This window comes from Salmo salar, chromosome ssa09 (genome assembly GCF_905237065.1).
Source record: "Salmo salar chromosome ssa09, Ssal_v3.1, whole genome shotgun sequence".
In the NCBI taxonomy this organism is placed as follows: Eukaryota; Metazoa; Chordata; class Actinopteri; order Salmoniformes; family Salmonidae; genus Salmo; species Salmo salar.
This window is the reverse complement of record NC_059450.1, coordinates 92,263,341-92,275,434: the sequence shown is the minus strand read 5'-3', so window position 1 is coordinate 92,275,434 and position 12,094 is coordinate 92,263,341. Positions and strand designations below refer to the sequence as shown.

The 12,094-nt window shown below is 47.8% G+C and overlaps 1 protein-coding gene, 1 long non-coding RNA gene and 1 pseudogene across 3 annotated transcripts; all 3 read right to left on the bottom strand.

The window, feature by feature from the left end:
• Positions 1 to 35: 35 nt before the first annotated feature.
• Positions 36 to 3,555, bottom strand: c1qtnf2 (C1q and TNF related 2). 2 transcript variants are annotated; one of them, XM_014213230.2, is made up of 3 exons: positions 3,229 to 3,555; positions 1,772 to 2,041; positions 36 to 1,267 (listed from the first exon to the last, which is right to left on the bottom strand). In XM_014213230.2, the coding sequence occupies exons 1-3, from the start codon at positions 3,335 to 3,337 to the stop codon at positions 618 to 620; spliced, it is 1,029 nt and encodes a 342-aa protein (XP_014068705.1). In that variant the 5' UTR covers positions 3,338 to 3,555; the 3' UTR covers positions 36 to 617. The 2 variants fall into 2 exon arrangements, with proteins under 2 accessions (XP_014068705.1, XP_014068706.2); XM_014213231.2 differs by lacking the exon at positions 3,229 to 3,555 and adding an exon at positions 2,708 to 3,009.
• A 1,253-nt stretch (positions 3,556 to 4,808) lies between these two features.
• On the bottom strand, positions 4,809 to 6,791 carry LOC106612243 (pre-mRNA-splicing factor SLU7-like; annotated as a pseudogene).
• A 261-nt stretch (positions 6,792 to 7,052) lies between these two features.
• LOC123744680 (uncharacterized) lies at positions 7,053 to 10,718 on the bottom strand. Its single transcript, XR_006771085.1, has 2 exons — positions 10,411 to 10,718; positions 7,053 to 7,193 (listed from the first exon to the last, which is right to left on the bottom strand). It is a non-coding gene; the product is annotated as an uncharacterized lncRNA (long non-coding RNA).
• Between the last annotated feature and the right edge of the window lie 1,376 nt (positions 10,719 to 12,094).

Genomic DNA, 12,094 nt, shown 5'->3' with positions numbered 1-12,094 from the left:
AAAGCTGGCATTTTAAAAACGGATAGTACTGTAGAGATGATTAAATCAAGTTTTTATTTCAAATCACTTTATAAAAACTTTCTCTAGTGACGTGTGTAAAAAAAACGTTTTCCTTTAGCACATAGTAAAATTTACTATAATATGATTTATAACACAAAAGAAACTATTTTTAATAACATGTAACACTAACAGTGCATTCTCATGTAATTTAGACAGAGGGTTAGTTGCATTTAGGAACATCTCCTTATTGCTGAATATAAACAGCACCAAAAATGATTGAATGTGAAAATAAAATCCTTTCCCTCATTTCCCTCCACCATTAACAATCCAATAAGCCATAACATGCAATGCAATTCTGTTCATAAACAATAAGCAATGAGTATTAGCTGGGCAACAGACGACTCAGTGCCACCTAGTGTCAATATAGGAAATAGCTTTTTCAATAATATGCAAAGATAATACAGAAGGCTTATTAAAATGTTCTCTAAAAAAGTGAATTGTATCATTGCCCCAAACTGAGTATAAATTGGCTGAGCTATGATTTCAATGATAACAGACAGAATTTTCTTCCCAAATGGGCAAGGAAGCAAAAACTGGTGCCATTGTAGTTCAACCCATCAGGATGAAGGTGATGAATCCTCATTGGCTTTCCTATCCACTTCGTTCAGATACTCCTGGTCTGCATAGATCAGGAACCCAGTAAACAGACTATCTGTCCAGAACGGGTCATAGAATAGCCCATTCTGTTCAGAGTAGAAGATCTGCAGCCAAACCTGGTCCTGACGCTCTAACCGAAGAACCGTGGAACCGGACGCCACATCGTGGTTCCCAGTGTTGGCGTCAAACGTCTTGATCTTGTACTGCCCATTGTGTACCAGCCCGATCGCCAAGTGCTTATTGGCCAATGTGATGTCATAAGTGAAGTAGTAGACTCCAGGGACAGAGCAGACAAACTTCCCAGTCGTGGCGTTGTAGTGGTTCCCTTCGTTGAGTAGAATCCGTTTGAACCGGATTGGAAGACGCTCTTTGGGGTAACTCTTGGTCATGGCAACAGAGAAGGCAGAGCGGGCTGAGTTGGTGCCGCAGTTACAGCCCCCAGGAGCCCCTGTCTCACCTGCGTCCCCCATCTCCCCCTTGGTGCCCCCCAGCCCGGCCAGACCTGGGGCCCCACGTGCGCCCTTCAGCCCTCGGGGTCCATGCTTGCCCACCACTCCCTCACGACCTTTAACCCCGGGTTTACCTTGGTTCCCAGACCTCCCCTGTTCACCTAAAGATCAGAAAGAGACAGACAGGTCATGGCTATTTTACATTCATATAGTCACACCAGACAGCTCACAATACAGTGTACTGCATTGTAACACAACATTATAGCTAACACAGGAAGCAATATCAAGGACTATAAGATTGGTAAAGTGGTTAGCGTGATGAGCAACTTTGCCTGAGACGTAAAGACTCATGTTAGCTCCTAAATGTAATGCCTCTAGGCTTCAGCTCAGTGGGCTAACTAACTCAGCCTTGAGTTGTAGTACAGTACTCGGTTTCAGACCCAGTCCAGGCTACTACCTTGATGCTTCCATTATGCTGCTTACCTCTGTCACCCCTCTCCCCCTTTTCTCCATCCCTGCTTACCTGTCACCCCTCTCCCCCTTTTCTCCATCCCTGCTTACCTGTCACCCCTCCCCCTTATCTCCATCATGTGCACCTCTGTAAGCCCTCTCCCCCTTCTCTCCATCATGCTTACTTCTGTCACCCCTCTCCCCATCATGCTTACCTCTGTCACCCCTCTCCCCCTTCTCTCCATCCTCCCCATCCAGGCCATCCTTCCCTGGGGTACCCATGGGACCCATAGTCCCTGGAGATCCGGGGGCCCCTGGGTTGCCACCGGGCCCCTGAGGCCCGGGTAGACTACACACCAGCTGGGAGGAATGGATGGTGAAGTTGTGGCCCTTCTTGTACAAGGGGTGTGTAGTCTGGAACTGGGAGGTAGTGATGGTGATGGATAGTAAACACACCATCAGAGACAGCTGGAGCATGGTGGTAGCTGAAAAGATAAGGAAGGCATTTAGGAATCATCAGTTGGAAAGTTGTGGTTGTAGAGATCATCAGAACCGATGCATTACACAGCTGGCTTATAGCCCAAACACACTGCTGTCATCAGCCAGAGGTTCGCTGACCCAAACAGCACCGATGCATTACACAGCTGGCTTATAGCCCAAACACACTGCTGTCATCAGCCAGAGGTTCGCTGACCCAAACAGCACCGATGCATTACACAGCTGGCTTATAGCCCAAACACACTGCTGTCATCAGCCAGAGGTTCGCTGACCCAAACAGCACCGATGCATTACACAGCTGGCTTATAGCCCAAACGCACTGCTGTCCTCAGCAAAACTGAGATTTCATAAACATTTATGAGGCAGTGTGCCGATAAGGCTATGTTAATTGACGTGCATTCAAATGCCGTCTACAAATCAAAACACAGAGTAAACATTGCTGAAAAATACAGTTAAACAACAAAGTATGTTAGCTGTGTCTTCATCAAATTTGCATATCATTGCCGTTCAACTATAAAACAAAGTGTTGTGCGTAATTGAGAGTTGCTCTCGATCTCTCACACGTTAAGCCATCGTTAGGGAACATCTCTCACACATTAAGCCATCGTTAGGGAACATGCTGAAATAATAGAGAAAACGTGTATGCTACTCACCAACTGAAGAGATACACTTGATAAATAGCAGCATTTTTATGCGTTGCCCAGCCCTTTCAGTTCCACAGAACGGAAGCACAATCTTACCGCCTGCATAATACTCCAATGTCAGGTCGAAATACCATCTTTGACGTACAGTATTGTAAAGAAATCCTGTGCGTATTTGAACCCCAAACATGAACATCCACCCTGTTGCAGCAATAGCTCTCTCTCTCTGCCAACAAATACTTTCACCATGAGGTAATTCATTTCAACCAACTCAACAACCTTACCCTCTGACAACCCCAGTAATGTAAATAAATAACGTAAGCGAAGTCTAAGATGAAAGCTGAATGTATTGATTTTAGACTGACAGTTGTGCCAAGGGGCCAGATTGCATTAGGGGTTGTTTTGATCGGCGGTATACCGTCAATTTCACAGGTTATCACCATAAACGGAGAAATCGGAAAACAAACTTCATACAAGGCAGCCCCATGCAAAAAGTGAGTTGAATTAAGTAGAAGTGCACTATTTAGGATTACCAGATGTGTCCAGACACCGTGGCAGGAACCGGAGAAAACTCATCAAGATCTCACAGCTGGAAGAAAAGGGTGGAAGCACTGTGTGCAATGCTTCACAGAATAAATGCATGACAAACTAAAACACATGCTAAAGTTGTGATTGAGCCCTCACAATAATGGGCATGCAAAGAACCAGTTAATGTAGAACTTGTGGTTTGTGAATCAGATGATTATGCATGTAGAGGAGCCCCCCCCTCCTGTTTTAAGTTTCACCGATGAGACAAGCACAACCCTGTGTTCTTAACTGATTTGCCTAGTTAAATAAAAGGTTAAATTAAAACATTCAATTTTTTTTATTTAAATACCAGACGGGTATTTTAGGGCGGTGCACAATTGGCCCAGCGTCGTCCGGGTTTGGGAGGGGTAGGCCATCATTGTAAATAACAATTGACTTGCCTTGTTAAATAAATAAATGGGTCAAGCTAAATATTTTGTCAGCAACCATTTTTCTGCCGTGCTTGGCACTTCTTAGGTACCAAAAGTGTTAGCCAACTTATTTTCTTTATGCAGCTCCTACATCACCCATACTTTCAGTGATATGACGAGTCCTCTTTATTTCAGTGCATACTGAGAAAATAATTCACAAACCAAATGGGAATACAATTTGGTTTTCTACAAAATGTCTTTACTCCACCAAATGTCTGAGATAACCAAGAGAAGTCAGGCTGTTTATTGAATATACGCTCCTTTGAAAGTTAATTCTATATTTACAAATATGAAAGAAAACAACATTACTACCACATTAATAGACTTAATAATATAAACTGACTACAATGATCTGAGGAAAAGTAGACTTGAGGGGTAAACATGAAATGAAGAGAGATGGTTGGCTCCAAGTTGAGTTGAGAGGAGGGTGAGAGGAGACAACAGGGGGTACAGGGCTGGGAGGAGAGGGTAGTGTAGAGGAGGAGAGGGTAGAGGGTACAGGGCTGGGAGCAGAGGGTAGGGGGTACAGGGCTGGGAGGAGAGGGTAGGGGGTACAGGGCTGGGAGGAGAGGGTAGTGTAGAGGAGGAGAGGGTACAGGGCTGGGAGGGTAGAGGAGGAGAGGGTAGAGGGTACAGGGCTGGGAGGAGAGGGTAGGGTAGAGGAGGAGAGGGTACAGGGCTGGGAGGGTAGAGGAGGAGAGGGTAGAGGGTACAGGGCTGGGAGGAGAGGGTAGGGTAGAGGAGGAGAGGGTAGAGGGTACAGGGCTGGGAGGAGAGGGTAGGGTAGAGGAGGAGAGGGTACAGGGCTGGGAGGGTAGAGGAGGAGAGGGTAGAGGGTACAGGGCTGGGAGGGTAGAGGAGGAGAGGGTAGAGGGTACAGGGCTGGGAGGAGAGGGTAGGGTAGAGGAGGAGAGGGTACAGGGCTGGGAGGGTAGAGGAGGAGAGGGTAGGGGGGTACAGGGCTGGGAGGAGAGGGTAGGGTAGAGGAGGAGAGGGTACAGGGCTGGGAGGGTAGAGGAGGAGAGGGTAGAGGGTACAGGGCTGGGAGGGTAGAGGAGGAGAGGGTAGAGGGTACAGGGCTGGGAGGGTAGGGTAGAGAAGGAGAGGGTAGGGTAGAGGAGGAGACAGTAGAGGGACAGTAGAGGGCTGGGAGGAGAGAGTAGGGGGTACAGGGCTGGGAGGAGAGGGTAGGGTAGAGGGTGAGAGGAGAGGGTATAGGGGTGGGATGAGAGAGTGGAGGGTATACTGTAGGTAGGGGCGAGCATAGAGTATGGGGTTGTCTCTATCACTGTCCCAGCTCCAGGAAGTTGGCCATGGGGTCGTCTTCCCTGGAGCGTTTCATCCTGAAGGCCTCCATCTCCTCCTCTGTGGGCTCCTTGATCTCCTGCAGGCTGTTGTACTTCCTCTTCCCTTCATCCACCTTCATCTCCTCTACCTGCTTCAGACGCACGTCCTCTGCAGCCAGAGCCTGCGGAGAGAGAGAGAGAGAGAGAGAGAGAGAGAGAGAGAGAGAGAGAGAGAGAGAGAGAGAGAGAGAGAGAGAGAAAGAGAGAGGGGAGCGAGCGAGGGGGGAGCGAGCGAGTGAGAGAGGGGGGCGAGAGAGGGGAGCGAGTGAGGAGCGAGCAAGAGCAGGAGAGAAAGCCAGGGAGAGAGAGAGAGGGAGAGCGAGAGAGAGGGAGGGAGGGCGAGCGAGAGGGTGGGTGAGCGAGAGAGGGAGGGTGAGCGAGAGAGAGAGGGCGAGCAAGAGAGAGAGAGGGAGTGCGAGAGAGAGGGTGAACGAGAGAAAGAGAGAGGGTGAGCGAGAGAGAGAAAGAGAGAGAGGTTGAGCGAGAGAGAGAGAGGTTGAGCGAGAGAGAGAGAGAGATGTTGAGCGAGAGAGAGAGAGATGTTGAGCGAGAGAGAGAGAGATGTTGAGCGAGAGAGAGAGAGATGTTGAGCGAGAGAGAGAGAGAGGTTGAGCAAGAGAGAGAGTGAGCAAGAGAGAGAGAGAGAGAGAGAAAGAGAGAGAGAGAGAGAGAGGGAGAGAGAGAGGAGAGAGAGGGAGGGTGAGTGAGTGAGAGGAGAGAGAGGGAGGGTGAGTGAGAGGAGAGAGAGGGAGGGTGAGTGAGAGGAGAGAGAGAGCGAGCGAGCCGGGGAGAGAGAGCGAGAGAGCCGGGGAGAGCGAGAGAAAGCGAGAGAGCGAAAGAGAGAGAGGTTTTGGGGTGAGATATAGTCAGGTAGGAAAACACGCAGGCCAAGGGGTCTGACTAACTACTAGCATGTACATAAACACATGGGCATGCACGCAAGTCAAAGTTCACCTGGTTCAGTTTCTTCTTCTCCTCATCCGAGCCGCTGCTGTCTGAGCCGTGCTTCTTCTTCTTCTTCTCTTTTAGCATCTCCCTGTGAATCTCCAGTAGAGTCTTCAGCTCCTCCTCCTCCAGTCCCTCCTCAAACGGAACACAGGCAGAGGAGCTCTATAGGGGTAGACACCTGTCAATCATCCCCCACAAAAAACAGTGTTTATAATCGACTATGGAAATCACATTACCCAAAGGCTCAAACATGACTGATGAATAGTAGAATAGGGACCGTAGTTTTGATGCCAGCCTCTACGGTGCAGTAGCTCTGTTTGACCATGGAGTGGCAGCACTTGAAGCCCCAACAGCTTTCTCTCCAGTATGACCCTCAGATACACTGCAAGGCAAACAAAAAACACAGAAACCACTAAGTATGCTTATCTGAATAGATGCTACTGTACAGTATTAATACTGTATTTTACAAAAAAAAATTTTAGACTTGGAAAAGTTCTTGCAGACTCAAATTGTTATTGTAAAATACTAGCACTGTGCTCCTCCACGAGGGGGCTGTTCAAGAACACTCCAAAAGGTTCCTGTCTAATCGGAGAACGTTCTGACTGTGCTCCTCTCTACGGGGTTAGTCGGTTCTAGACGCCTCACCGCGTGGTTCTGGAGGAGTACGTCCTCTTCGTATTTGGAGCGTGCCACAGCCTTCTCCGACCCCTTCAGCACGGCACCATGACAACTGTACTCCACATAGTCCTCAGTCTGGGCCAGCAGCAGCAGCTCTCTGGGGGGGGGGGGGATTTTACCTAACATTGGAATTGAGAGAGATTGAATTAATAGACTGATCTGGAATTAAATATAATTTTACAGGGAGAAGGAACTGAAATGGTGGAATTAATCCAAACCCTGCTGTATGAGGAACTTGAATTCATGTTTATTACATTGATGACACTTTTATGGGCTACACAACTTTCTACATGCAGTTTATTTACATTGAAAATGTTAACTGAAATCTTTGGTCTCTAATGACAAAAAGAGGCTGGTGAGGATGGAGTGCAGTGTATTTATTCTGTACCTTATCCAAGATAGTCTTCTTCTGTTTGTCCTTGAAAACCTCCTTCTTGACCTTGAAGGACTGGTGCAGCAGCTCCACCTTGGTGGGGTCGGCCTGGAGGTGCACCTCAGAGCCCTTATCATTGGCCTCCCACACAAAGACTGGAGAGATGGAGGAGATGAGAGGGGAGGACATGTGTTTAGTTCCATACAATCCCTATCCTAAACTAACTATGAAGAACATTGGCATTGGGAGGCCAGTGTCACGTCCTGACCCTGGTATGAGGTCATTTTTCCCTAGTAGATTGGTCAGGGCGTGACAGGGGCAGCTGTCTATCGTTGTCTCTGATTGGAAGCCATACTTAGGCAGCCTGTTTTTCATGGGGTTTTGAGGGTGGTTGTTTCCGTTTAGTCTAGTGTACCTGACAGGACTGTTGTTGGTCGTTTGTTGTTTTGTTGTTAAAGTGTATTCATTAAAGACACAGAATGAGCACTATACACGCTGCGCCTTGGTCTCCATTCAACGACCCCTATGACAGAACCACCCACCGTAAAAGGACCAAGCAGCGTGAGAGAAGGTACCTGGAGTCGTGGACGTGGGAAGAAATCCTGGATGGGAAGGGACCCTGGAGCCAGGCTGGGGAGTATCGTCGCCCGAAGGAGGAATTGGAAGAAGCCAAGAGGGAGCGACGGTGTTATGAGGCGCTGTATCCTCCAATAGGGGAGGCGAAGAGGGGAGTTTGGCGAGGTCAGGGGCGAGGTCAGGGGGGAGCCCTGATCTAACTTCCCGGGCATTTCGGAGAGAGTCATGGAGTAAACCAGAGCCAGTCGGGGACTCAAGCGCGGAGCACGACGCTAGATTCCGGAGAGAGGTACTGGCGGAAAGGGCACGGCGGAGCAGGCGCGCAAAGGTGTGAGCAATGCAGTATGGAGTGATGCGCACTATGTCGCCCATACGCACTCACAGTCCGGTGCGGTCGATACAAGCTCCTCAACGTTGCCGTGCAAGAGTTGGCCGGCAGCCAGGGAAAAGTGCGCCGGCTCAACGTATCTGGCCTCCAGTGCGGCTCTCCGGCCCAGGATATCCTACGCCTGCTCCACGCACGGTACCCCGCATTCCCCAGCACAGCCCAGTTCGTCCTGTGCCAGTGCACCGCCCTTGCCGGGCTAGAGTCAGCATCGAGCCAGTACGGGTTGTGCTAGCCGTAAGCGCCAGACCTCCAGTAAACCTCCAGGGCCCAGTACGTCCGGTGCCTGCTCCGCGCACTCTCCCTCCAGTGCGCACCCATAACCCGGTACGGCCGGTGCCTGCTGTGAGCACTCGGCCCTTAGTGCGTCTCCCCAGTCCGGTGAGACCGATTCCTGCTCCACGTAAAAAGCCTCAAGTGATAATCGATGGTCCGACACCTGTAAGGATGATCCATGGCACTAAGCCTCTAGTGATGATCCATGGCCCGGAGCCTGTAGGGACATTCCATGGCACGAAGCCTGAAGAGGTAATCCATGGCCCGGAACCTGAGGAAAGAATCCTTGGCAAGAAGCCTGGAGGGATTCTAAATGGTCCGGAGCTTGTAAGGATAAACCATGGCACGATGCCTGTCGGAATAATCCATGGCCCAGCACCTGTAGTGAGAATCCAAGGTAAGAAGCCTCCAGTGATGATCCTTGGCGCGGAACCTATAGAAATGATCCTTGGCGCGGAACCTATAGAAATTATCCTTGGCGCGGAACCTATAGAAATGATCCTTGGCGCGGAACCTATAGAAATGATCCATGGCATGGAGTCAGCAGCAACGGTCATTAGTCCGGAGCCTCCGGCGACGCTCCTCAGCCCGGGGCCTCCAGCGACGCCTTCCAGTCCGGGGCCTCCAGCGGCGCCTTCCAGTCCGGGGCCTCCAGCGGCGCCTTCCAGTCCGGGGCCTCCAGCGGCGGTCTGCAGCCCAGAGCCTTCAGCGGCAATCTGCAGCCCAGAGCCTTCAGCGGTGGTCTGCAGCCCAGATCCTCCAGCGGCAGCTTGGAGGTCGGAACCTTCAGTGGTGGTCTACAGCACAGTGATTCCGGTAAGGATCTACAGTCCGATTCCTCCAATAATGATCCAAAGGCCTATGTTACAGAAGCGGAGGGATCTGCGGGCGGAATGGAGGTTACGCCCTGAGCCAGAGCCACCTCCGTTGCTGGAGGATCGGGAGAAGAGGAAGGTTCTGGGTGGAGCACATGAGCCGCCATAGACTGTTGTCACCCTCCCTGCCCTCCCTTTGTGTTTGGGGTTGTTGTTGTTGGGTTTTTTGGTTTGGGTGCAGTCGGAGTCTGCACCTTTGGGGGGGGGTACTGTCACGTCCTGACCCTGGTATGAGGTCCTTTTTCCCAAGTAGACTGGTCAGGGCGTGACAGGGGGGTGTTTTGTCTATGTGTTTTGGGTTTTCTAAGTTGTCATTTTCTATGTTGTGGCCAGGTATGGTTTCCAATCAGAGGCAGCTGTCTATCGTTGTCTCTGATTGGAAGCCATACTTAGGCAGCCTGTTTTTCATGGGGTTTTGTGGGTGGTTGTTTCCGTTTAGTCTAGTGTACCTGACGGGACTGTTGTTGGTCGTTTGTTGTTAAAGTGTATTCATTAAAGACACAGAATGAGCACTATACATGCTGCGCCTTGGTCTCCATTCAACGACCCCTATGACAGCCAGCTCTATGGATACCATTTTATGAGCCTTAAACATGGGGAGAAGTTGGGATATACCACTAATTCTCCTGGGAGATATTGAGAAAAAAAATGAACAAAGATGGTTTAGTATGAAGATATGTAGAAACTGGTTCTCCAATAGAATTCCCAGATCACACTTGTAAGCGATGTCATGGCAACGTTAGCTAGCTAAGGTCATGTGCAGAAACACATAAAAATCGGGTCTAAACGGTCGTGTCGCACTGAACTGCGTCGTCAAAACAAGGCACTACTTCGATATAAAAAGTATTGTTGACGAAAATGAAAACGTGTCCGTTTGTCACTTTCACGAGGTTGGAGTAAAAACATGTTCAGCTACTTAAGGGATACTTCTGGATTTTGGCAATGAAGCCCTTAATCAGATGAACTTGTGGATACCATTTGTCTCTGCGTGCAGTTTGAAGGAAGTTGCAATTGCTAACTAGCGTTGACTGGAAATCTATGAGAACAGCTAGCATGACGCTAGTTAGTTTTAAGAGCCAATGCTAACTCTAGACTTCCTTCATTGTGGACACAGAGACATAAAAATGGTATCCACGTGTTCATCTGACTCTTGGGAAGGCTTCATTGCCAAAATCCTGAAGTATCACTTTAAGACATTGTCTCAAATGAAGGTTGTGCCTTTAAAAAAATCGAGAAAATTAACAATTAAGGAATTCTTACACTTCTCAAACCCTGGTCTGGTCTGCCGAGTACGCTTCCAAAGCATTCCCGGAAGTCTTGCGATGTTGAGTCTGTGTTTAGAAAGTCTGTGATATGAATCAGAAAGAAAACCCAGCTGGGTTGTGGGCAGGAAAGAGAAACTGATTCACGCTGTGTCTGGGCCATGGTCACGGTGTCTCCAGAGCAACGTGCAAAGTTGTCTCCTGCGAACCCCTCACTGCCAAATAAACACGAGGGAGAAGGACACACATTTAGGAACACAGGCGATCTCAGTGACGGCAAAACATTCTCTCACACACACACACACGTCAAAGACACAGAGAAAGAAAAGATAAGCACTGTCACGTCAGCATTCATGTATTTAGTGATTTGGAACATGTAAATTACAAAATCATAACATGTGGTTTAAGACTCATGATATGTAATTAGAGATTCATGACATGAAGTTACAGACTGTTAAGGAACAGTAACCTGCTCTTCAAACACCATGTCAGTGTTCTGATAGGGGTTTACTAATGTAGTTTACAGACCATTAGTTAAATAGTGCTGAGCGATTAGTACTTGTTGAGGTCGGTTTTAATAATCACGTTTTTTTTCTTCGATTTCTCACATTAAATACACTATGCATTGTGGGTTGAATGCTGTAACAACACAGAATAAAACTATTAGTACAAGTCCCATGATGGTAGTGTCTGCCCATTACTACTCATCATTTATTAACCATAATTTATTTACATGAATAAAATATTTCAGTTGTGTATATCACATAGTTTTTTTGGATAACTTTATTATTTCATTCCAAGTCCTCGTAGCATTGAGATCACAAAAAAAACTAAATGGAATTCAAATAGCTAAACAAATTTCGGTTAAATCCTTAAAAAAAAAAGTTGAACTTAAAATAACCTGTGTTGGTTAGTCGCTCAAAACTACAGTTAAAGGAACTGTAACCTACTCTTCAATGTTCTGGTAGGGGTTCCCTCTCATGGCTCGTGTCTTGGGGGTCGTAGTAGGCCGAGTCTTGATATAGATTTCTCAAGTACTACGGGTCACAATAATACTTCATCAAAACTTGTCATCATCAAAACTTGTCATAATTACAAATGTGTAACTTCTATGGGTGATGAGGGGGAGAACAGATTGAGATGCCTAATGTAGCACGGCTCACAAAACACCTTCAATGGGTATGACTGGACTCACTATAGCGATGTCTTCTCTGATAAGCAAGTAACATGTATTAATGGACTCACCTTAGCGATGTCTTCTCTGATAAGCAGGTAACATGTATGACTGGACTCACCTTAGCGATGTCTTCTCTGATAAGCAGGTAACATGTATGACTGGACTCACCTTAGCGATGTCTTCTCTGATAAGCAGGTAACATGTATGACTGGACTCACCTTAGCGATGTCTTCTCTGATAAGCAGGTAACATGTATGACTGGACTCACCTTAGCGATGTCTTCTCTGATACACAGGTACAGTTGAAGTCGGAAGTTTACATAAACAAGTTTTAATGACTCCAACCTAAGTGTATCAACCAATCCACACATTTCTTGTTAACAAACTATAGTTTTGGCAAGTCGGTTAGGACATCTACTTTGTGCATGACACAAGTAATTTTTCCAACAATTGTTTACAGACAGATTATTTCACTTATAAGTCACTGTATCACAATTCCAGTGGGT

Coding starts and splice junctions, on each gene's coding strand:
- c1qtnf2 (XM_014213231.2), bottom strand. CDS start 2,891: ATGTTCATGTTTGGGGTTCAAATACGCACAGGATTTCTTTACAATACT. Junction 2,042..2,707: donor CAAGTGTATCTCTTCAGTTG/GTGAGTAGCATA, acceptor TTATCTTTTCAG/CTACCACCATGCTCCAGCTG. Junction 1,268..1,771: donor GGGGGAGAGGGGTGACAGAG/GTAAGCATGATG, acceptor TCTGATCTTTAG/GTGAACAGGGGAGGTCTGGG.